The 25,102-nt window shown below is 47.6% G+C and overlaps 2 protein-coding genes across 21 annotated transcripts in view; one reads left to right on the forward strand and one right to left on the reverse strand.

Moving 5' to 3' along the window:
* Positions 1–1,380: 1,380 nt before the first annotated feature.
* Positions 1,381–3,608, reverse strand: LOC128337951 (A-kinase anchor protein 4-like). The gene is made up of 2 exons (XM_053279713.1): positions 3,417–3,608; positions 1,381–2,331 (listed from the first exon to the last, which is right to left on the reverse strand). Exon 2 carries the CDS (start codon positions 2,025–2,027, stop codon positions 1,494–1,496), a length of 534 nt encoding a protein of 177 aa, XP_053135688.1. The 5' UTR covers positions 2,028–2,331; positions 3,417–3,608; the 3' UTR covers positions 1,381–1,493.
* A 498-nt stretch (positions 3,609–4,106) lies between these two features.
* CIT (citron rho-interacting serine/threonine kinase) overlaps positions 4,107–25,102 on the forward strand; it is a 119,197-nt gene continuing 98,201 nt past the window's right edge. For 14 of the 20 annotated variants that reach the window (XM_053279111.1, XM_053279103.1, XM_053279115.1 and 11 more), the window contains exons 1-9: positions 4,299–4,450; positions 8,381–8,517; positions 8,982–9,123; positions 11,078–11,253; positions 12,079–12,180; positions 13,418–13,560; positions 16,402–16,495; positions 21,064–21,267; positions 22,319–22,472. In XM_053279111.1, coding sequence (XP_053135086.1) covers positions 8,422–8,517; positions 8,982–9,123; positions 11,078–11,253; positions 12,079–12,180; positions 13,418–13,560; positions 16,402–16,495; positions 21,064–21,267; positions 22,319–22,472 — 1,111 coding nt within the window. In that variant the 5' untranslated portion in view covers positions 4,299–4,450; positions 8,381–8,421. Of the gene's footprint in view, positions 4,243–4,297; positions 4,451–8,380; positions 8,518–8,981; positions 9,124–11,077; positions 11,254–12,078; positions 12,181–13,417; positions 13,561–16,401; positions 16,496–21,063; positions 21,268–22,318; positions 22,473–25,102 lie in introns of those variants that run through there. The other 6 variants (XM_053279098.1, XM_053279102.1, XM_053279116.1 and 3 more) reach the window with 2 other exon arrangements.

Genomic DNA, 25,102 nt, shown 5'->3' on the forward strand with positions numbered 1-25,102 from the left:
CACTTCTGAAAAGGGGGCAGTGCCTTTGGGGCTGTGCCTCAGGGGCACAGAGGCCTTGCACCACCACGGGAGGTGCAGTAGGGACAGGAGGGTTGGGAGTGGCCCAGCGGGAGACTTGGAATAAAACTGGGTGTGCTATCCTGACCACGAGCATATGCAGCAAGAGGTGGTTTGGGGTATGTGGGGCGGCCCCAGCTGCAACCAGGCACGGTGGGTCTAGAGCGAGCCTACTCAACTTAGACCCCCCCCAGCTGTTTTTGAACTGCAACTCCCATAATCCCCACAACAGTGGCCAATAGCCAAGGATTATGGGAATTGTAGACCAACATCTGCAGGAGGGCCAAAGTTGAGCAGCCCTGATCTGGAGTCACGGGGCCTTGGAGAGTTCCAAGCACCCACATTGCTCCAGCAAGGTCTGGAGCCAGGGGCGTAGCAAGACCCTCGGGCGCCAGGGGACAAAATCTGGGCAGCCTCCCCGGCCCCATCCCGATTGCACACACAAAGCAAGCGCATGCCCCAGCACCCTAAGCCACACCCCCTTGGCCTGAATCAGGGGCAAGGGGCGGGGCAACCAACAGCTCCCTGCCGCTCCTCCCACCTCCTCCTTGGCCGCTGCTTCTGCCGCCGCTGCCCCGCCCTACCCCCCCCCGCTTCTTATCTTGGAGGTGGGGGGTGAGCTGAGTGGGGCAGGCCACCCCCCAAGGCAGGAGCAGCGGGCGCTTGGGCTGGCAGGCCTCTTGGGCCAGCCTGCACTCCTGCACAGTTCGAATATGGACATCCCATGCCCTGAGGTCACAGGCATCATGCAACATCCATAGTCGAACTGCGCAAGGGCGCAGTTCAGCCGGGGAAGCCCGCCAGCCACAGCAGCTGCCACCGCCATGGGGGGTGGCCTGCCTCGCTCAGCTCACCCTCTACCGCCCCCCAGAGGCCAACAGATAAGAGCGGCAGGGCAGGGGTGGTGGGGTGGCCTGCTTGGGAGCGCCTTGGGGCCCTCCTGACCTCTGGGCCCAGGGACATTGGTCCCTGCTTGTCCAGTGGAAACTGTGCCCATGTCTGGAGCCCAACTGGCCTTTCTGTCCAGGGTTCTCCAACCCGGGTCCCCAGCTGATGCTGGTCTGTAACTCCCATCACCTCCAGCCAGGCTGGCCTCCGATTGCAAAGAGGGTAAGGCCAGGGAGGGCTTTGAGGGTGCGGGCAAGGGGGTTATGCTGGACCCGTGAAGCCTCTGAAGGGATTTGGGGCGGGGGGGGCACCTAGGTTGTAGTGATGAGAGAGTGCTGGGTGGAATCCCTTTACGGATCCTTCTGCGTTTCCGGAGTGCAGTCCGCGGGTGTGTGCTGCTGACGTGAGGACTCAAACAGCCTCTCTCCCCCACACTCGCTTTAAAAAAAAATTTATTGATGATCTTCCTTGATCTCTTTGCATGCCATTTGAAAGACCAAAGTACTCCGCTTATTGACAGAATGGGAACGATCATCTGGGTCTCTTCCTTAGGCGCCGCCGGAGCAGTTGAAAGCTGGAAAGCTGCTCAGAGGTGTCTTGTCAGCCCCTGCCGAATCAGAAAGGAGAGATTTCGGAGGGGCATTCGAAGGGGTCAAGGCGTGCTGGAACCCAGCTGCATATTTCTGAAGGTCGCTACTGAGCCAGGTCCCCACGTTGCCTTTTCTGCAGGGGCTTGCTTTGAAGAAACAGACGGCTCCTTCTGTGTTTAAGGTGTTCTTGCTCTCATCCTTCATGACAATGATCTCCTTCTCCTCAAGGTCAAATGCCTCCGGAGGGTCCGTTTCGCCATACCGGCTACTGCATGGCAGGGGGTTCGAATCTCTGTCTGTGGCATTCAGGCTGGAGACGTCCACAAAGCAGACCAGCTTGCGGTCCTTGCTGCCTCTCAGCTGGTCCTGAGTGTAAAGGCTGACTTTGCACAGGCTGGCCCGGCAATGCAACCAGTCAATGTCCTGAACCATCTTGGTGGTCTGGAGGAGGCAATCCAGCTCCGAATCGTCTTTCCATTTCATTGCTGCCATCGTGACTCTGTGAGACTCGAGATGTTGCCTCCTCCTTCACCATTTCATGCTCTTCCACTGCCAGATGGCATCCGCCTGGGGGGGTGGGCACAGGGTTTCTGTGGCAGCAGTGACATCACAAAGGGCCACCCACCAGCAGTGGGGCACTGGCCCTGCTTTCCCAAGAAGTAGGGCTTCACCGGAGCAAAATGCTGCACAGTTCGCTGCAAGGGTCAAACTCAGTGCACGGCAGCTGTGAAAAAGGCCAGTTCCATGCTAAGGAGCATTAGGAAGGCGACTGGAAATTTGACTTTCCCCAGATACTCTGTAGATAATTAAAGGATATGCAGAGTAAACTGTGTCACTGCTTGGAATGTATTCTAGTCTTTCAGAAAGACAGTTAAAATGAGAGAAAGAGAGCAAGAAACTCCCAGTGGGCCTTAATATTAAGAATTTCACACTGATTCAAAGACAAACTCACCATTAATAGACATATTATTAAGACATCACATTTAACACACTTATCACAAGAAGCAAAGTAAGAGCAAATGAATACAATCCTAGCTCATAAGCTTCAGCTCAGTATTCACAAGACCTGATTCTCTGTACATAGTGCCAATCTGAATATGTGTACAGTGTCTTATATTATTATTATTTATGTATTTATACCTGTAGCCCCTTTGGGGGGCTTCCTAAAGGCTGAGGGGGGGTTGCAAAGGTTCCCCCTCACCCTGCTGGCCTCTAGGGCCTCGCAGGTACCATTTGAGCATGTGCAGTGGCCATTTTTTAAAATAACCTTTTTTAAAAAAAGGCCACTGAAAACAAAATGGCCACTGCGCATGCTCAAATGGCCTCTGCAAGGCCTGGCATGACCTAGGGCCTCACAGAGGCCATTTGAGCATGCACAGTGGCCATTTTGTTTAATTTTTTTAGTTTTACAAAATGGCGCCCCCTTCAAGTGGCACCCGGGGCACGTGCCCTGCCTGCCCTACCCTAGATACGCCCCTGGTCAGGGGCCTGGAGCACCTTCCTTAGGAGGCAAGGCTACAACATCTGGGGCTTTTTAGTTTGGAAAAGAGGCGACTAAGGGGAGACATGATCGAGGTGTATAAAATTACGCATGGTGTGGAGAGGGTGGACAGAGAGACATTTTGCTTCCTCTCCCATAACACTAGAACCAGGGGTGTCACCCCATGAAACTGCAAGACCCGGAAATTTAGGACCAACTAAAGGACGTGCTTTCCCACACAGTCCATAACTTATGGAATTCTCTGCCAGCAGATGTGGTGATGGCCACCAGCTTGGATGGTTTTAAAAGGGACAAAGTCACAGAGGGCTGGTCTATCAGTGGCTACTAGTCCGGTGGCTGTGGGCCAGCTCTAGCCTCCGAGGCAGGATGCCGTTACATACCAGTTGCAAGGGAGCAACGGCAGGAGAGAGGGCATGCCCTCCACACCTGTGGGCATCTGGTGGGCCACTGTATGAAACAGTTTGCTGGACTAGATGGGCCTCCTTGGGCCTGACCCAGCAGCAGGGCTGTCCTCATGGCCTTCTCTAACTGACCAACACAGGCTCTAACCACTCCACCGCCCTTGGGTCCCCAGAGGTGGCTGGACTCCAAATCCCACCATCCCCCACAAGGGCCGAAGTCCCTTCTGGCTGGGGATGATGGGAGTTGGAGTCCAACCACCTCTGGGGAGCCCAGGTCTTTGAAGGCAAGGAGGAGGGCAGGAGAGAAAAAGGCGGTGCTTGCTTGGGACACTCGGGGTTTTAATTCGAGGGGGGGCGTCAGAGGAAGCCTCCCCAAGCGACCCAGGAGCGGAGCAGCTGCCACAGCCTCTGACTGAGGGCGGCAGCAGCAGCAGCAGCAGGAGGGAGAGAAACTACTGCAGCTGGGCGGGGGGTGGGGGGAGCCCGGCGAGCGACCGTTAGGACCGTTGGGGAGGGCATGGCCACGCCCCCGACACGCCCCTGCGGGCAGGAGGAGGAGGGCGGTGAGACGCACGCACCGCCCCTTGTGACGTCAGCCTCGGAGCGGATTGGCGGAGAGACCCGGCTCACGTGGCTGCGGCGGGGCGCGCGAGGCAGCGGCGGAGGGCGGGGCTTCGGGAGGGGATGATGACGCGCCCGCCCACTCCGCCGCTTCGAACCCGGATGGCGGGAAAAAAAGCGGCTGCGCGTGGAGCGGTCCGCTGTGTGGATGTGGCAGCCCCCCGCGTGTTTCCCTGGGAGACCGGTAGGGCCGCTGCGGAGGGGCTGGGGCGCGGGTGTGTGGGGGGGTCGCAGCTCGCCAGTGGCCCGGTTCCAACTCCCATCATCCGCCGGGAGGCCCGTGCTGGGCGTCGGTGGCCCTTCCAGGAAGGTTCAAGCCCTCCAGGCCCCGGGATGTTCTGCTGGGAAACGGAACCTGCGGGGGCTGCATGCGAAGCGGAGACTCGGCCACGGTGTGTGCGCAGTCGCGCTGCAGCAGCCCCCTCCCCGCAATGAAGCGCCGCAAAGGCTGCTAAGAAGTGGGTGCCTGAGGGGGCTTCCGAGGCTGGCATAGCAGCAGCGGGGAAGCCACTTGGCTGGGCGGCGGCAGCAAAAGGGGCCGCCTCGAATCCCCGCTGCTGGCCTGCCTCCCAGAGCAGCAGTGACCTGGGGAGAGAGGGGGGTTCTGGTGCCTGGGGGGAGCCGTGGTTGCGGGGACACCTCCTGGGGAGAGAGCTGGTCTAGTGGGAGCCAGCAGGACGGGTCCCCTTAGCTAAGCAGGCTCTGCCCTGGTTGCAAATGAAAGGGAGACTAGAAGTGTGAGCAGCCCTGGAAGAGATTCCCCTTAGTCGTAGGGGATGGAGCCGCCGCTCTGGGAAGAGCATCTAGGTGCCCAGTTCTCTCCTGGCAGCAGCATCATCATCATTATTATTATTTACATTTATATCCCACTCTTCCTCCAAGGAGCCCAGAGCGGTGTACTACATCCTTGAGTTTCTCTTTCACAACAACCCTGTGAAGTAGGTTAGGCTGAGAGAGAAGTGACTGGCCCAGAGTCACCCAGCCAGTATTATGGCTGAATGGGGATTTGAACTCGGGTCTCCCTGGTCCTAGTCCAGCACTCTAACCACTACACCACACTGGCTCTCGAGATAGGGCTGAGAGAGATTCCTGCCTGCAACCTTGGAGGAGCCGCTGCCAGTCTGGGTAGACAATCCTGAGTGAGATGGACCAAGAGTCTGACTCAGTATATGGCAGCTACCTAGGTTCCTAAGATGCTGAAAGGCATCAACTATCACCTACTGTGCAGGAGATGGCAACGGCAAAACCCCTCTTATATTCTACAAAAGACAACCACAGGGCTCTGTGGGCGCCAGGAGTTGACCCCGACTCGATGGCACAACTTTTCTTTACTTTAAGATTTCCTGGGGGAGGCAATGCGCCGCCACCCCCCCCCCCCCGCCATGCTGACAGGTAGCACCAGCAAGCTCTCCTGCTTGAGTTCATCAGTCCCTTTTGGCTAAGAAAGCATTTTCTACTAACTTCTGCATATACACTTGTAAACAGCTAGAACCTTTGGAGCCAGGCATTATATAAATGAATAATGAGGAGAAAAGCTAGTGGTATGCTTGCATGCAGGCACTCTACCCAGAGCCGCTCCATCCCCTAAGGGGAATATCTGAGAAGCGCTCACATGTAGTTTCCCATTCAGATGCAAACTAGGGTGGGCCCTGCTTAGCAAAGAGGACAATGCATGCTTGCTACCGTAAGTCCTCTCCTCCCATGTACCTTGTCCCCACACTGAGCAATTGAGAAGTCTACGCCCCTGGAGATATCTGTAGGGTTTCTGCTTCAATCAGTATTAATCTTGTTGAATGATGACTATACAGAGTATACTTTAATCAGGGTGAATTTGAATCTGAGGAAGATCTGCTTTTCTTGGGCAAGATGTTCTCTTGGAATTACTGATCTTATTCCTGAGTGTTAAACCATCTGTTGAGAACAGTTTCTTATTTAAAAAAACAACCACCACCTTATTCCCCAAGTATATTCCGGTGTAAAAAGCAGTGGGTTCAGCTAATTTCAGTGGCAGGGTTGTTCATGCAAAATTTGGTATCTTTCGGTCATCAGGAAGTGTGACTATTTTGTGGGAACAACAGCAACAAATATTTATCTAAAGTTTCCAAAGCTGTTTACGTGGAGAAATAACTAATAAATAAGATGGCTCCCTGTCCCCAAAGGGCTCACAATCTAAAAAGAAACATAAGACCCCAGCAACTGTGACTGGAGGACTGCCATGCTGGGAATGGAGAGAGATAGTTAATTACTCTTCCCCCTGCTAAAGAAAGAGAATCATCACTTTCAAGCGGTACCTCTTTGCCCAGTTAACAGGGATGAAGAAACGAATTCGAACAAATGGATTATGCAGAATACACGATAGGAGTTTAGTCCAGCAGCCCCTGGAACGCTTTCGGTTGGCTGCCCCCTGCGTCTGCACTACTTGCCCTCATCTCTCTGGGGCAGCCCCTGCTTTCTGGCCCCTGCCTCTGGGGAAATTCACTGTCGCTGTTTTTGCCTTTGCAAATGCTCTGTTGCATTCCTGTTAGCGTTTTAGTTCTTCAGGCCTCTCTCACCACCTCATAATCTCCAGGAGATAAATTTCTGAGTGCAACATTAGTGCATATTGTCTCTGCCGCACACCCACATAAATGCATGCCCTTGAACACGGAGGCCAGCGCGCAGGCTGCTATTTCATAATGGTACTGCTGAAGTGTATGTTAAACCACCAGTAGCCAATTGAAGGTCAATTACACTTTAGCTAGAAGAACAAGCACTGTCTTGGCTTTTGAGTAAGTGGGGAGTGAACTGCAGTTTGTTTAAATAAAGCCTGCAAACTGCAGTGTAAATAAATACAACATGTGAAACCTCAGCCAGGTATCCTCAGTATGAGAATTGTGTGGTTGCAAGCAAGTCCCTGTTTTCATCTGTCAGATATTGCAGGGTAGGTGATATGGGCATTTGTTCCTATAAATGGCTCCTCATAATTCTGGCAAGTGGATCCTCCATGCTCAGGGGCAGTGTGTCACAGATAGCAGTTGCTGGGTAGAAGGACATAGCAAGGGAGGGCTTTTGCCTTAATCTTGTGCCTCTGGGCTGCCTGGGAAATGCCTAGATGGCCCCTGTGGGGAAGGGGAAGGTGGACGTGATTGATGCTGCGTCTGATCCAACAGATCTGGATCAGGGTTAAGGGGAAGAGCCTGTCTGTGCCTAGGATTTGATGGGGACTGGTGGATGTCGCTCAGAGGTAGAGCACCTGTTCCGCATGCAGATAGTTTCCGATTCAATCCCTGGTAGCTCCAATAGGGCTGGTGAAGCCCTAGGCCTTAAATCCTGGAAAGATGCTGATGGCAGTCAGTGTAGACATTGCTGATCTAGATGGACCATTAGTCTGATTGAGTAGAAGGCAATTTTTCTATGATGGGGAGGAATGAATAGCAAAACTCTCATGAAGTTTTGAAGCCAAGGAAAAAAATCCTTTGCCCCCTTAATTTGGACTCCTCACACTGACACTGTATACTTTCCCTCTGGAGACCTGGGAAGGAAGGAGGCTAAAACTCCAAATCTACATTGGAGTTTTAGAGAGATCCAACTCTCTGGGAGAGATCCTGCAGGTGTGTGCATGCTTCTCCATTCCTGAGCGTTGGAATGAGGGGCAGAAACAAAGCATTATTTCAGCTAAGTCCTGGAATGTGTTTTCCATGTCGTGATCTGCTCCTGAAAAAAGGTGACATCAAGAGAATGTCTACAACTTTGTGGAAAGTGGCTTTCTTTCCCCAGCAACTTCAAGACAATATTGCAAGACCATACTGCTGACACCCTCCTTCCCCTTTGGCCAGTCATCGCACCAGGCCTTTGGGGCACTGTGAATGTATACAGCCGTCCCTCGCAAACCACGAGGGTTCCGTTCCTGGAAGCCCTCGCGGTTGACAAATTCACGGTTGGCAAGACATTGAAATGCCTTGCAAACAGGGTTAGGAGTATCACAGTCACGAAAAGACTGAAAAACAAGGTAAATAACAGAAATTGACCTCTGGAAATGACCCCCCCCAAAAAACCCCCAAAATCACCCCGCTCCTCGGAAATGAACCCCTGACCCTGGAAATCCCACCCCCAACCGCCAAATTACCAAAAAATACCCCTCGCCAAACCGCAGATGCTCAGGTCGCGGTTGGCAACGGCGGCCACAATTTCCCAGACTCGGATACTTAAATCCACGGTTGGGAAGACCACGATTGGCAAGGGACGACTGCACTTGAATTTTACAGATGTGTAGTTCTTAAAGAAAGACCCAAGATCTTCTTGGTAATAATCGTTCTAATGCACATCTCAAACAAACCCCACAGCTTCCATGCGAGGAAGTCTCTCTTGCTGGTGAGTTGTGGAGATGTTGAAGTTTAAGTACGGTCTGCGTCATCCTCCAGAGCCGGGCATCATGGAGCCCATTGCCAGTCGCACCTCTCGACTTAACCTGCTTTTTCAGGTAAAGGGGCACTTCTTTCAGATTATAACATCTGTACTTTTCACAGCAGATTTTGCACTTCCTACTGTATTAAAAGATCTCTCTCTCTTTTTCTGTGTGTGCATGTGCATATGTATGGACTCTTATACTCTTCCATTCCAGTATTGATTAAACAATATCTTTCTAACCACAATCTAGCCTGTTGTTTGCTGTTGTAACAACTGTTTGTTTAAAAATTGACTTTTAACTTTGTTAGCCACTTTGGATCTCTCTGATGAGACAGAGAGAGAGAGAGAGGCAGAATAGAAGGTTTTTTAAAAATAAACTGATGCCTTCAAGTATCCGCTCTTAAAAGCATGATCCATTTTTTATACGTAGCGATCTGGTGTAAAGCAAACTTTGAAATAATAAATGCACTTGTTTGCGCTGCAGCATGCAACCAATAGTGTTGTCTGCAGCTCACTAACCTTTGCCTTTCTTTCCAGGGGAAACTGCCGTCTGTGGTGCAGCCGCAGATGTCTCTGCTTTCCAGAGAAGGCATTTTGGATTCCCTAATGGTACTTTTCGAAGAATGCAGCAACCCTGCTTTAATGGAAATCAAGCATGTCAGCAGCTTCCTGAAAAAGTGTACGTCTTGTTGGCCTTTTTGTGTGTGTGAATCTTAAAACAGCGCTTGCTTGAGTCTGTCTGCAGTAGATAAAAGTCTGCTAACAGCAAAGAGGGGTCTTGGGCTTGCGTGTACCCTCTCTCTGTTATATTGGCTCTTTGCTACAGAAAAGTAACATCTGATTAGGGCCAATGGCATTACAGGTTTCTAGCACATGAAAAGTGTTTTTGAAAAGCTCAGCCATTAATTCAAGATGTTGAGACTTAATTAAATGTCTTTATGTGTATAAGTGCATCCGGGGTCTGGTGTGGAATAAGAGCCTGGCCACCTTCTCCTGTACAAAATAAATAAATTGCTGTCCATGCAGAAATGGGCCATTGTGTTGAGATCCCTATCATGAAACGTGTCTATTCCTCAAATAGGAGGCTGCAATCCTGTGCACGCTTAGTTAGAAGAAGTCTCAATGTAGTTAGTGGGACTGACTTAAGTGTGCATGGGATTGAAGCCAAGGTCAACTTCCTATTTGAGGTCAGCTTCCTTGGTCAGTTTCCTATTTCCTATATTCATGTCTTTCATGATGGGATTCTGAACACAATGGCCTGTTCCTGCATGGACCGTCCTTGCTGCCCATTATGAATTTCCAGCTCGGCTATGGATGAAGGGAGAGACCTGCATGATGTAAATTGCACTGTTGGACTTTGGTGTCTAGATCCATTTCAGTCTGGCTTTCCACCCAGTTGCGAGATGGAAACTGCCTTCGTTGTCCTAGGCTGGGGGATGAGCTGGTACTGTTTGGGTTCTCTTGGGCTTCTCAGTGACTCTTAGTGCCATTGACCATAGTATTATTTTGAGTTGCCTGGCTGGGATAGAGTTAGAGGGCACTGCATTGTGCCTCTGATCCTTCCTGCGTTGGTTCCAGATCATGGTGCTGAGGGACTTACTGCTCTGTTTTGGCTGTTGGTCTATGGGAGTCACAAAGTTACTCCTCCCCCCCCCCCCGCTTTTCAAGATCTACGTCATCTAGAGGTTTGGGCTGAAATTTCATCCGTAGCTGATGATGCACATCTCTGCTTTGTGCTTCCAGCTTCTATCTGAAGGAGGCACTGGAGATTCTGAAGAGGTGTTTGGAGGCAGCTTTGTTCTGGATGAGGTGTGAGGCTGAACAAACTGAAACTTAATCCAGATAAGATGGAGGCCCTGTTGTCTGGGGGCCGGTTCGGTTCGAATTTGAACCAAACTGGTCTGGTTCCAGGTCCCACTGAACAGGGTCAGGTTTGGCCACTGAATCGAGCCGGACTGGTTCACGGACATTGCCCTCCACCCCTCTGATGTTTCTGCCATCTCTGCCACTACAGATAAGGTACAAAGTACCCTTCTCTCCCACCTGCCCAACCTTATTATAGGAAATCCTCCTCTTTACTTGTCAAGGGGAATCCTCGCTGGATTCCCCTTTACAGGTATATCCCTGAACTGGTTTGGACTGGTTCTTTTAGAACTGGGGCCCTCTTGGTTCGATCTCAGACCGGCGGAACCGGGCCGGTTTGATTCAAACTGCGGTTTGAATTGAGCCGGCTTGCACATCCCTACTTAAAAGATCAAGTATGCATTAAATCTGAGGGTTCCTCTGGATCCACAGCTGTCCCTGGAGGCTCAGGTGTCTGCTGTGGCCAGTCGTGCCTTTTGCCCAGCTTTGACTGATGTGCCAGTTGGGAACTGATCTGGATGCCGTGAACCTGGCCGTGATCTCATGCTCCTTGTTATGTCCAGGTGAAGAGTACGGCAATGCTCTGTGTGTGGGGCTGCCCTACAAGACAGTTTGGAAGCTGCAACAAAAATAGAAAAAATGCAAAATAGGCACAAGTAGAAAACAAAAACAAATCTTGACCAAATCAGCAATATCAGTTTTCCCGCATCCTCTTTGTCCAAAACCACATTGTCCCCCTGAATGCAAAATCTCCACCTGATCTTCTGCAGATTCAGATTCTATAGCAGAATTCCGGGAACTCCAGCCCAGCTTGAAGGACTTTGAAGTCAGGGGACTGGTGAGATGTGGTCGCTGTGCAGACGTGCAGGTGGTGAGAGAGAAGGCAACTGGTGACGTCTATGCCATGAAGGTGATCAGCAAGAAGGCTTTACTGGCACAAGATCATGTAGGTTCCTTTTCTGATTCTGCTGTTTTCAAATTTTTCATAGACATTTAGAGGCAACGAGAAATCTTGGTCAAATGTGAGGTATAAAACTGCAGAAAAATATGCATCCCAATTTCGCACTCTCCCTATGAACAGTTGGAGATTGATATGGAGACCTGCCATTTCTGACTTCATCAGAAATTGTAGGTAGGCTAATATAGTGGAAAGGTGCCCTTGTCACTTTGTGTGGTGCATCTTATTCTTAAAAGTATACCCCTGCTAACTTGGCAAAGAGGTACCTTTTAACACCTGTGGTTGTCTTTGGTAGAATCCAGGAGGGGTTGACCATTGTATCCTCCCACACAGTATCAGATGATGCCTTTCAGCATCTTCTTATATCGCTGCTGCCCGATATAGTACCAGCGGGGATTTGAACCGGCACCCTTCTGCTTGTTTGTCAAGCATTTCCCCGCTGTGCCATTAGGTGGCTACTTACTGGGCAAAGAAGCGTCTTTTAAAAAGCAGATTGCTCTCTTGTCTTTATCAGGGAAATAGCAACTGTCCCTATTCATTCCAACCCAGCATCCCTCCCAGTGGCTTTTGCGGTTGTCTGTCTTGTGCTGCTTTTTAAAAATTGACAGTCCCATTGGAACAGGGAACCATTTTCTCATTCATTTTTTTAATGTAAAGCGCTTTGATAACTTTCTGTAGAAAAATATTCTGACTCAAAATGACGAATTAGGTGTGACTGACCCTGCTGAAGCTGCATAATGCTAACCCATGCTTTTTCCCCCCACCCCTTCATGCTCGATTATTATCATGATTATTAATATTTACGCCTTGCAGATATTCTTCTTTGAGGAAGAGCGTAACATACTATCTCGGAATACCAGCCCTTGGATTCCTGAACTGCACTATGCATTCCAGGACAACAAGAATCTTTATTTGGTGAGTACAGTATTGTGCTTGCAGGCTCACTTCAAGTAAGATAGGTTGATAGCTTTCACCTTCACAATCTGGGCAACTTGCTGACTGCTCAGGACCATTGCACTGAGTTTGATTGCACTACATCCACTTCAAAGCAATTACAGAGGGAAATCAGATTATACATTAAATCTTCCTGTTAGGAAGGATGAGAGCTTTCTGCAGAACAGCAGATTTTTGAATCTGAGAATGAAGAACACTTGGCATTTAATTTGCATTTTTCAATTATAAGCTGTTTAAATATTTTTTTAATGTTACTTTTGAAAAAATAATCCCCAAACACCAGGACTGAAATAGATCTGAGTTTTATCCAGGGGTGTGTGTGGCTAATATTTCTCCTCTTTCCTACTGTGCACAGTGAGCTCAAGAGTGAGGGCCAAAGCAAATGTTTGGGACAACCACATGCCTGTTAAGCACATGCCTGCCCTGTTCTTCCTTGGGAGAGGACAGCCTCTTGACAAGGGTTATTCCTCCCATCTGTCTGGAGGCAGGACTTAGCTGAATTTCCTGTCTCCATCGGGGGAAGCTCTCTCCCAGTTCTTGTCCTGCCTAGGTCAAGAGTTCCGGTTTCAAGCTTCCGGTAGTGGAGATGGACTGGGGAAATACTGGAGCGCTTGAGTCTCTAAGCGAATCGCCCCAGGATAAGCCTTAGAGCTCCAGTTCATCAGTTTGCACCCATCAGCCTTCATCCAGAGACTGGCTCTCTTTAGCTGTACCCCTTGTCTCCTAAATGTTTTAAATTGCACTGCTTTAACAAGGAGCGATACTTTTCAGCAGGAGTAGATAAGCTATCATGAAAATATAATTGGTAATGTATCCAGAGTCCCAAGCTTCACCTTTAATTACTGACTTGTAAAAATGAGTGCAACTTCTGCATTTTCTTTTGATTGTAGGTGGTAGTTCTAGAGACGTGATTTTTTTCGGTTGCTATGTGTAGTGCTGTCAAAGGCTCTGTTTCCATGCTTTCTTGTGTCATTTGATAAATGGTTTTTCATGTGTAAGCCACTGTTTGTCTAGGCTGAAAGCTTCCTGTTCTAAAAGCTGTAGATATCTTCATTCTGCTCAACACTTTCAGACTTCTCCTTTAAATACTTCTCCTAATGTGGTTGCTGATGCTGTAGGTCTTTTGCAGTATAAAAGCTTAACAAAATGTTATAGTTTTGTATCTTTGTTTTGCTTTGGTTTCTGAAATTGTATGAAGGTTATGCAGTATCAGCCTGGAGGGGACCTGCTGTCATTCTTAAACAGATATGAGGATCAACTTGATGAAAGTGTGGTTCAGTTCTACTTAGCAGAGCTTGTGCTGGCCATTCACAGCGTCCATCAATTGGGCTATGTACACCGGTAAGTGAGTCAATGATCTCAACAAGTCACTAAGAATGGTCATTTTTAAAAATGGACATTAGTTTTCTTGCGTGCCCTGAGAGGAAGGCAAGCCAGGAGGCACCCAGGCCAGGGGAGAGCATAACATCAGCTCCCATAGAGACCAGCCTGTGTGGTCTGTTGGGGCGGCCCCTCCCTCCCCTTCCCAGGAGTACTGAGAGACCAGCATGCCCCGAGAGGAAGGCAAGAAAGGAAGTGCCCAGGCAAGTAAGCTCTTGTCTTCAGCCCCTGCAAAGACCAACAGCCTGAGACAGTTGATTAATCTTATGTAATTTGCTTGTTGTGGTATTGTAGACTGCTTTGGGGAATGTATGCTCCTATCCTGCTCCATAGCTGCATGTGGTGGCAGCAGTTCTAATGCACTTCTAGAATTGCAGCAGATCTTGGCTGGAATTCAGAGAGCCCTGGCCAAGGGTTTGAGCATGGCCAGTGGGATTTTGGGCAGCCGGCCGACATGTGTAGGATCACAGGAAGCTGCCTTATACCGAATTGGACCATTGGCACATTGAGCTCAGTATTTCTGACACTATTTGTCAGTGGCTCTCCAAGCAGCAGTTTCTGCCAGCCCTACCTGGAGATGCCGCCAGACAGTGAACCTGGGACCTTCTGTCTGCCAAGGAGGTGCTCTTCCACTGAGCTACCGACCTACCCCCAAGCGAAGGGCCATAGCTCAGTGATAGAGCATCTGCTTTGCATGCAGAAGGTTCAGTCCCTGGCAGCATCTCCAGGTAGGGCTGGGAGAGACTTCTGCCTGGTGCTTTGGGGAGCTGCTGCCAGTCAGTGTAGACAAGACTGTACTGAGTTAGGTGGACCAATGGCCTGACTCGGTATGAAGCAGCTTCTTGTGTTGCCATCCATCCATCTTCTCAAGTATAGGGATCTGCTATTAAAATACCAATGGGCCATTGTGGAAACCTGCAGCTAGTAAGGTATATAGAGGTTAATCCTATCTGGAAAATGGACCGGGGCCCCAGAATGTGTCCTCCTTCCTCTGCCCTTTTTCTGAGTCCAAGTTGAGGCTTATTTCAACACCAACTTTATTAATTAATGCTATCTAGGGTTGGCTATCAACCAGGGTTTTGAGGCCAACTTCAAGCTCTGTTTTCAAATCCCGATTCATTGAGAATCGTCGTTGGGATCTGTGCTGGTTGGGGCTGTGTGGGATTTGTTTGGTAACTGGAGTTGCCGGCAGGAGTGGCCTCTGAACTTCTGATGAATTTTCTCGGCATCGTTAAGCCTTGGGAAGAGAGAACCATTTTATGTTTCATCAGTTACAGCTGCTTTCTGCCAATTAATGTTTGGCTCTCTGATAGGTAGATCAAAAGTTTGACAAATGAAAGCTGATAGCACCTCTAGATGAACTTGCTTTAATTGTTTTCATTGCAAGATTAAGCTGCAACCAACATTACATTAATCGCTGCCTGTTGCATTGTCCAGTTAGTTATATAATGCCAGTCCCTTCCTTGTTGGTTGTTCCCATTATATGGTGCCAGCAACTCACATCTATCATTGTTCTCTGCTGAGGAAATCTCAGTGGCTCTTATGGCCTGAGATCCAGAGGTGAGTGGAGCTAAAGCTAGGGACATAGGAAGCTGCCTTCTACTCAGTCAGACCCTTGGTCCATCTAGCTCAGTAATGTCTATACGGACTGGCAGTGGCATTCCAAGGTTACAGGGAAGAGACTGTCGAAGGAGTGAACCTGCTCTTCTCCTGAGCTACAGCCGCATCCCCTAAGGGGAAATATCTTACAATGTTCACATGGAGTCTCCCATCCAAATGCAAACCAAGATGGGCCTTGCTTAGCAAACGGGACAATTCATGCTTGCTGCCACAAGACCAGCTGTCCTCCCCAAGAACTGTGGGCAGTCCAGATGCCCCCATGGGGATCTTTGAAGGGAAGCCTAGCCTTGGACGTTTAAATGGGGGGGGGGAGTTGGGAGTTGCTAGTGACTGGCTTGATTGACCTGAATTGGCCCAATGTAGGTACTTTGGGGCGCACAGATATGTATTACTGTGTAGAGCCTGCTAACTTGGCAAAGAGGCACCATTTATCGTGGTGATTCTCTTTTATTTAGCAGGGGGAGAGTAACTGGCCCTATCCATCCCCAGCACAGTATCTCCAGTGACTGTTGCTGGTGTCTGTGGTTTTTTTTTGGGGGGGGGGGGTTTAGATTGTGAGCCCTGTGAGGACAGGGATCCATCTTATTTATTTATTATTTCTCTGTGTAAACTGCCCTGAGCCATTTTTGGAAGGGTGGTATAGAAATCGAATGAATGAATGAATGAATGAATGAAGAGCTGGTCTGAATGATTCTGTCTTGTTGTGGCATGCAAGCTCCAATCTGTTCTATATTCTGTTCTACTGTTTTTAAATTGTTGGATTCATTCATTAAATTGTTGGATTCACCACCTCAAGATTAATGTATTAGGCAGTTTATAAATATAATAAATAAAGTGGGCCTCAAACTGTATGCAGATCTCAAGCAGGTTCATAGGGGAGGAGTCCTGGGGTTCTCTGGTCCCTGGTAGTTTAGGGTTCTGAAGGCCCAGGCCAGCCCCTTGAATTGAGTGCAGAAATGCACTGGAAGCCAGTGGAGGTGGAATAAAGTTGGCCTAATACAGTCCGTCCTGCTGACCCCAGACAGACGTCTGGCTGCAGCATGGTGGTCCAGTGGAGTTTTTTGGAGCAGGTTGGGCTAGATGGCTTTGGTTGGTTGCTTTTGATGCCACTGACTGCAGTAAGAGCAGATCTGGTGGATTAGTAAAGAGAGCCGCCTTGATTCATGTTCTGTTTCCTTATAGAGATGTTAAGCCAGAGAATATCCTGATTGACCGAACAGGACACATCAAGCTGGTGGGCTTTGGGTCAGCTGCCAAAATGACGGCAAATAAAATGGTAATATTGACTGACTGATTGACTTATTAACTTGGTGTACCACCCAACTAGAAAAAGCCCTTGGGGCAAGTTACAATTGAGATAAAACCGTTAAACTCAAGTCAACTATGGAAAACAACCGCCAGTAGAGGCATTGCCAATAGAGACAGACCCAACAGGAACCAATTAAAACAGAAGCAGAAGCCAAATGTCTGGCGGAACAGGACTGGTGCCTAAATGTATTGAAAGAAGTCGGCAGGCACCCCACAGATGGGGCCACTACTGAAAAGGCTGCTTCTCTGAGAGTCACACACCACACTCTTGCAGGTGGTGGCACCCAGAGAAGCGTCTCCCAAGATGATCTGAAAGATAAGCTCCTTGGGTTGCCCAGATGCTACAGAAGAATCAAAACTGTATCATTAATTTGACTATTGGTGCCTATTGTAACTTTTTCTAGCTTTATATAGATTATTACATTGGGCTTCAGTATCTTTGCAAATATGTTTATGAGGGTCTTGTTACACTTTTAAACATAAGGCTATAATCGGTTGATTTAGCCATAGTTTTATATATACATGTATAGTTTTCCTGTAAGAAGATTAATCACCTTTGAATATAGCATACACTTGCTGAACATCAGGTTACGTCTCCACTAGGTCTGCATGGCATATGGAGCAAAACAGAATCTTCCCTCAGCTAGATCTTGCTGTTGATGGGCAAATAATTTATTGTTTTAAATGATCAGCAGATAAAACGCAAGCTTCAAAGCAATAGTAAGAAGGAAATTAAAAGTTTCAAAACTCATAACAAACAATTACTACTACAGCTGCTACTACTACTAGGAATATTTATATACCGCTTGTCAACCAAAGTTCTCAAAGCGGTTTGAACAACAAACAAATACATAAGATGGCCCCCTGTCCCCAAAGGGCTCACAATCTAAAGAGAAATACAAGGCAGATCCCAGCCACAGCCACTGGAGCGATGCTGTACTGAGGCTGGATAGGGCTAGTTGCTCTCCCCCTGCTAAATATAAGAGAATCACCACTTTACAAGGTGTCTCTTTGCTCGGTCAGCAGGGGTTGACTGAAGACAATTCTATAAACCAGCGGTTTGGATAAACAGGACAGCCTCCACCTGGTGGCCAAAAGCCAGTAGATGAGGTGCCAGGTGAATGTTCCTTAAGAGGAAGGGAGCTGCATAATTGGGATGCAGCCATTGGGAAGGCCTTTTTCCCCAGTGGCTACCAGCCTTGTCTCCAAAGGCCCATGCTACCTACTGTTAAAATTATATGCTAACAGGTTTTTAAAAAACAGCACACACACTCACACTCTCTCTCTTCAGAGAACTGTTTGGCAGATAGCAAATTTACTACTAACCGGTACTAAATGTATTGGATTTATCTTCAGAAAGTGTGGGCTTTTGTAACTCCTTACTGCTGAGTTAATATCAATTTTTGCTAGGGATTTCCATGACAGTTTCTTAAAAAAACGTGTTTGAACTATATCCATTCTCCTAAAGAGAGACCTGTGTTTATGGATCGATTGAAGTAGCTGATGAAATGTGCTAGATGGTGACTGCCCTGATTCTTGAGTTTAATGACATGCCTGCTAATTCAGGAAGAAACTGAAATGGGTAATTAAATAACTGAAGTCTTATGGATGATGAATAACGATGTTTTTGATTACGGTTGGAACGCTTCCTTTCTTGTGATGCTAACAAGCCCCTCTTAAACTAGAGCAATTAATATAATTTGATATAGAAATGAGTATTGGCGAATTGCTCTTTTGGTTTGAGCCAAGTTTTCTGGCCTTAAGTTTCCCCCCCCACCCACTTTTTTTTTTGTTAGATGCAAAATTGCTATTAGAATTTTAAGTTTTTCTTTAAAGCTAGTTGAAAGTCAGTTTTTTATTTAAGCTAGCAACACTTACTAATATAGGTATTTGCTTTATATAGCAGTGCTTTTCACGCTGTGTTCCCGGGAACCCTGGGATCCTTTGCAAACTTACTGGAGGTTCCTAGGGGAGAAGATCAGGCATGGCCTACAGGCTTCTCTGCACAAGAACTTGCAGTTGCAGGGTAGGATATTCTAGGTCAGACTTTCAGTTCAGGTGGGCAACAGTGAGCTGTGTATTAATTGATACATCTGTTGGTTTGACTCCATAGTTGATGCATGTCTGAGAATCCTTTAACACAGGAGGGTTTATTGGGAGATGTGCAGAGGCACCTTGGCAGATGAGTGCTTTGGCCATAATTGGAGATGATGACTTGCCAATGTGGCTTGATATCGTGGTTTGTTCTAGCTATAGTTAGCTATCAAACCATAGTCCTATGACTTTGTATGTATAGGAGGCTGCACTCTTAAAACTACATAGGAAATAGAAGCTTTCACTCTCCTCTTGTGTCTTTGTGGGGGGAGGCGTTGTTGAGAGGGGAGGGACAACTCTAATCATGGTTTAGCACAGTGGTCTTCATTAGGGATGTGTATGGAACTGGCCAGGCCAGTTCGGTTTAAATCCAAACCGGATTTGAACCGGCCTGGACCAACATTTGGGCCGGTTCGGGGATTAATCCAGTGAGTATTCCCCTTTTACGAGTAAAGGGGCGGGGAGGCTTCCTAGAGCGGAGTGTGGGAGAGGAGTCAGGGCTACTTACTTGAATCGGTGGTTGCGACTCCCCCTGCCAACCTCCAGAGTAGCCCGGGCTGGCTGCAGCCTGGTCATGCGCAGAGGTCATTTTAGTGACCTAAATTAATGAGCTTGCATGTGCAGAGGTCTGAACTGGGCCAGAGAAGGCCCAAATTGGGCTGCAGCCAGCCTGGGCTACTCTGGAGGAGGCGGGTGGGGTGGGGAGCTGCCACCAATTAAAGTAAGTAGCCTTGTGTCCCCTTCTGCATGCTCTAGCTGTAGAAAGCCCCTCCGCCACTCTAGAAAGCCCCTCCGCCACTTTACTCATAAAGGGGAATCCTCACCGGATTCCCCTTTATGTGTAGACCACTGAACCGGTCCAGTTCGAACTCGGACCAGCTCCCCTGTTTGGGGGGCTGGGCTGGTTTGGACCTGGACCACTCGAACTGCCCCAGTTTGAGGCGAACCGGGCTTCGAACCGAAGCAGTTTGCACATCTCTAGTAGTCACTGTTTTTCAAGCAGGGGCCACTATGACAAACCACCCAGTCTTCAGTCTGAGAGCCATTTCCCAGTGTTCTGGCCTGAGCTTCTCTCAGTGCTGGGAGGGCCATTAAGAGAAACGGAGCCCTCTCGCAAGAGCTCCGTGGGGAAAGTGCTGGGAAGGGCTGCAATTCCCAGCACGCTTGTGTACACCATCCAAAATGATGCCAGCCCTCACGTGGGCTCTGTTGCCCTTCGAGGCCTTCTCTCCCAGCACTGGGCAAAGTGCAGCACTGGTTTGTGAAGAGCACTGCTTTGTTTGTTTGATTTCTATACCGCCTTTCCAAAAATGGCTCAGGGCGGTTTAGCATCCCGTCTGCACTTGCCTTGCCCCATCCCATCTCGCAGACAAACTCCCCCGAAGAATTGCCTGGCAGGTTGCAGTACCATGGACAGCGGCCTGGGAGAAGTTGTTCAGACTGCAGTCAGAGGGAGGCTTTGCTCGGTCACATTTCTGAGCCTCATTCCTGGCTTCTACCTTCCTGCCTGGAGAGTGGAAGCCTTAGCCTTTTGGCCTGCCATCTAGCAGTCTTCCTCCTCCTTTCGATCGGATGATGCCTAGCCTGTTGCTGGAACTGGTGTGGAGATATCTGGGAGTGTAATAGTTGGGCCGGGGGTGGGCTCAGGGCCCAAGGGTTTGGAACCTTCCCAGGGCTGTTCTGTGGAGCTCCACTCTGGGGCGCTCTCAGGCTCTGGCCTGGTGGGTGGGGGAGAACTGGGTCCAGGGAGGGTCCCCCCGGCTCCTCAGGGTGAGATTCAGACTTGCTCCCCAAGGCAGGGGCCATGATGGGACCAGGTCAGTGTGTTGATTCTGCCGGCTTCTCATGATCCTTACCCTGATTAGGATCACGTTGGCGTGCAGTTCTTCAGACTCCTGTGTAACACGTACTTAGTTCTCCTATGATTACAAATAGGACAGATATTTATATACTGCTTTTCAACAAAAGTTCCCAGAGCAGTTCACATAGATATGAATGAATGAATGAAATGATTGATCCCTTTTATGTCTTTTCAGCATTAGGCAAAGACCTTCATATTTCCTCAGGTCCTTTAAATTATTTTAACTGCTGCTTTTAACCCAGCATTTTACTTGCTGATTTACTTATTGTAGGCATTTGTATCCCACCTTATCCATTTAGTATCAAGTTACTTAACAAATTGTAATAACAAAACAGAAGAATTAGAAACATCAAAGAAAGAAAATAGAACGCAGGAAAGTGAGGGAATAAAAGCAACAATGTGAACTGATATAAAATGCCAGAGAGAACAGAGCAAACCGTAAAAGCACCAGGTGTATGTGTGTGGGGAGGGAATTCCCGCGTTTGAATGCCACGAGTATGAATGATGAGACATTGTTTGGTTCCTGAAATACTGTCTCTGACATAATCTGTAATTCCATCATGTGTGTTTGTGCTTTCTAGGTGAATGGCAAGTTGCTTGTGGGCACTCCAGATTATTTGGCCCCAGAGGTGTTAACGATGTTGAACAGTGAGGGCAAGAGTTCATATGGATCGGAATGTGACTGGTGGTCTCTGGGGGTGGTCGCTTATGAAATGATCTATGGAAAATCTCCCTTCACTGAAGGGACCTCCACCAAAACGACCAATAACATCATGAATTTCCAGGTACCCTAGTCTTGGCACATTTTGAGAGCTTCCTGGTAGGTTCCTGTGTCTTGCTTTGTATGAGAGTTTTGTTGCTTTCACTAGTTATTTTCTGTTCCAACAGTTCAAGCGTTATACTTGTGTATAATTAGCAGCAGGATTGTTGGGGCTTTGTGTATGAGCACTAACTAGCCAGTAGAAAAACTTGATTCAGGCTGAGTTCCTAAGCATGCTTTCTTGCAAGTAAGCCCAGCTGACATTAATGGGTCTTGCTTCTAAGAATAAACCTGGTTAGGCTTAGGCTATTGGTTGTATCTTGAGCTTTCCCTAAGCCTATACTTAATGCAAACAAACAGAATTCTGTGCTGCCAACCCAAATTCTGTGACTGGAAATGCGGGATTCTATAATCCATGTAAAGGATGCATGTTCTAATGATCTATCAAGGTGGCATATCAATATTTGCACAATTTGCTTCTGCTAGTTTTGGGGAGGGCCACGAAAGCCCCAACCCTGAGAACCTTACTTAGCTTATTCAGAGAATCATAATTTCGCATGTTGGATTTCATCAGGCAGGCATTGTCAAAGGACTCTCAAGCACACCCTTGCAACTAGAAAGGTAAACATTTGTCTTAAAAAAAAAAGAATATGAAAGCCGCACTCCTTAGGTAGCGGTATGTTGCCACTGATGCCCCATTCCATGGCTTTCCCAAGCTCTCAAGGAATTGCACACAGGGCTGATTCTACTTGAATGCTCTGATTCTACAAAGGGTGCTATAACTTTATGGCCAGGAGCTAAAAAATTCTGCAACTTGTTCCATGCATCTGAGGGGGCTTTGGGTTGGTGGTGGTCAAGTTGCAACCCCTGATGCTCTATAGCAAACTGCTTTGCAAACTAAGGGAAGGTTAGAGAGCAGTTTGTAGTACAGCATGAGGGAATAGTGGTCAAAGAAATAAGTCACATATGTCCCTGGGCACAAGCAGGCTCTGAAGTTCCGCTCAGGTAGCTCTTTGGGAACCCAGCATTCACCTTTCAGTCTCTTTCTTACTGAATAAGATTGTTCTCCACGGCAGAGGTTCCTGAAGTTCCCCAGCGATGTGGAAGTCAGCAAAGAATTCCTGGATCTGGTGCAGAGTTTACTATGTGGGCAGAAAGAGAGACTAGACTATGAAGGCCTCTGCTGTCATCCATTCTTTTCTGCAGTTGACTGGAATAGCATCCGTAACTGTAAGTAGCATGGCACTGTTGAAATAAGGCTTTTGCTCCCCCTGCAATCGCCCCCGCAGTCGGAAGGCAGTCGTTCAAAAAATGGAACACAAAGAATAAAGACGGCTGCACTACATTATAAGACCAACAGGGAATTGTGGAGCAGAGGATTGGCTCTGCTTTGGCTTGAAATACACTGCATGTTGCTGAGGTTCTCCAGAATGATGGGAGAGGGGTGGGTGGGTTTAGGACTTCATCAAAACGGAGTCTTGGGAAGTTGAGAAAAATGTGGGCAGACTGGGCAAAATAAAAAAAACTTACAAGCTATGCTTTCTTGCAGCTAAGCCTAGCAAATGACTTTAGAACATTTTATTAGCCCACCTGCCCACACACAGATTTGTTGGGACCTGGTTACTTAAAACAAAAATGCAATCAACTTTCTAAAGCTTCCGCGACTCTTGTCTGGAGTAGGTTTTTGTTCTCTTCCACAGGCAGTGGTCTGTGTAAGATTATAACCCTATATTTCTTTCACCAAAATACTGTATTTACCTGAATCTAATTTTTTTTAATTTTAGAAAGGGGGGGTGTCTTAAATTTAGGGTCCCCTTCCTTTTTGATAAATACTATAACTATACAATATTTAACCCATATTTTTAAGGAGGTCGTCTTAAGTTCAGGGTTGTCTTCTGTTTGGTTAAATATGGTAAACCCTGGTGTGAGCTAGGGTGGCCAGCTGGTGTCCCTGCAGGCATTGGGGCTCCACAATGACTTTCTCCAGCCAACAAGAGTCCATGTGATGCAGGCCTTGGCAAAGTTGCTTTGGATCTAGGAGCCAGCCCAAAATTTTGGGAGCTGGAGAATGAACCCTTGATAAAATTACGGGACTTAGTGCCATAATTGAGGATGTATTCCAATTAAAATCCCTGTACAGCTACCTAATGGTGCAATGGAGAAGTAACGTGCCTAGGGAGCAAGGGGTTGCCAGTTCGAATCCCCACAGGTCTGTTTCCCAGACTATGGGAAGCACCTATATCAAGCAGCAGCGATACAGGAAGATGGTGGGAGGCATCATCTCATACTGCGCCACAACTTTACTTTACCTTGGCGTTGACAAGAGACAGAGGAGGGCGGCCCTGCTCATGGCCCTACCACTGACAAAGATCCGGCTGGCGGTGACTAGAGGCAGGGCCTTTTCGGTTATGGCCCCTTGGCTCTGGAATGCCCTCCCTGTAGAGCTTCGCCATGCTCTCTCCCTCAGTGTTTCTAAAAAACAACTAAAAACAGATCTTTTTAAAGAGGCATTTTAATGTTTCACCTGTTGCTTATATCTGGTAGGTTCTTTAGTTTTTACAATTCTTAGCTTTAAGTGTTTTAAAAAATGATATTTAATTTGAAATTTTAAAATCTGTAATTCTGATTTAGCTTAATTTGGTTAATTTTATTAGTCTGATTTTATGTTGTAATATTTTTTTAAATGTGAGCCACCCTGTGCAGTAGTATACTGGAGGGGTGGGGCATAAACTTTTTAAATAAATAGGGAGCCACAGTTGTATGTTGAGTGCATGCTTTGCTAGCAGAGTAGACGGTGCTGTGCTAAGCTATCTGACTTGGTGTAAGGCATCTCTGTATGTTATAGCACTTGGTTTTGAGACCAGTAAGCATCACTGTTTGAATTTATTCAGTCCATTGTCACATCATTTATTCCAAGGACTTGATGGGGAAGAAACTGAATTAAGAACAGGTAATTTACAAGTTAATATTTCCGATGAAGAATGGGAAAGGAGGCTTGCCAGCAAATCAGCTGCAGCTCTTTGTACCAACCTGAAAGGGCACTTGAACAACAACAACAAAATATTTATATACCGCTTTTCAACAAGAGGGTCCCAAGCGGTTTACATAGATACATAATCAATAAATAAGATGGATCTCTGTCCCCAAAGGGTTCACAATCTAAAAAGAAACATAAGACTAACACCAGCAACAGTCATTGGAGGTCCTGTGCTGGTGGTGGATAGGCCCTTGTGCAGCTTCTCTGATGCTGGTACTTCTCCAGTACTGAGCAAAATAACTTCAAATAATACCAGTTCTTGGGGTTAAGGTGCCAAGGTAGCAATTTTTCATTCACATGTGGTGGCTTAGATCCAAAAGTATACTGGAAGAAGGATGATGAATAGAGCTTAAATCCCAAGGTTATGCTGTTGGATTGGATTGTAAATATTCCAAGAAAACATTGAGGAACCTACTTGCAGCAACCACATAGGTAAAAAATGGAAGAGCTCTAAATGGCTCACATATTAACAATAGATTTGCAGTTTGGCAAATAGCACAGCTGACCAAACCAATTGAGGTTGTCAAATTGAGGGATGGGATAGCAAATAAAGCACACTTTTGAGTTACATTGGCAACCTGTTATAAATGATTGGAAAGAGAAGTACAATATAGGTTTGAATACATATGGTTCTCCTGTAATTTATAAAATATATGCTGCAGTCAGGGTTGCAAGGTAAATCATTCCTCTCTTATAGATCTTAATATTTGTTTCTGTATTCTTATTTAATGACTGGTATTACTTTTTAATATGCTGTTTAGCTTTTCTACTTGATAAAAAATATAGATTTCTTAAGTTTGTTCCTTCTAACGTTCAGCAGAAA

Source organism: Hemicordylus capensis, chromosome 15 (genome assembly GCF_027244095.1).
Source record: "Hemicordylus capensis ecotype Gifberg chromosome 15, rHemCap1.1.pri, whole genome shotgun sequence".
NCBI lineage: Eukaryota > Metazoa > Chordata > Lepidosauria > Squamata > Cordylidae > Hemicordylus > Hemicordylus capensis.

Excerpts from the sequence above, each read along its gene's own strand:
- LOC128337951 (XM_053279713.1), bottom strand. The coding sequence starts at position 2,027 with ATGGCAGCAATGAAATGGAAAGACGATTCGGAGCTGGATTGCCTCCTC.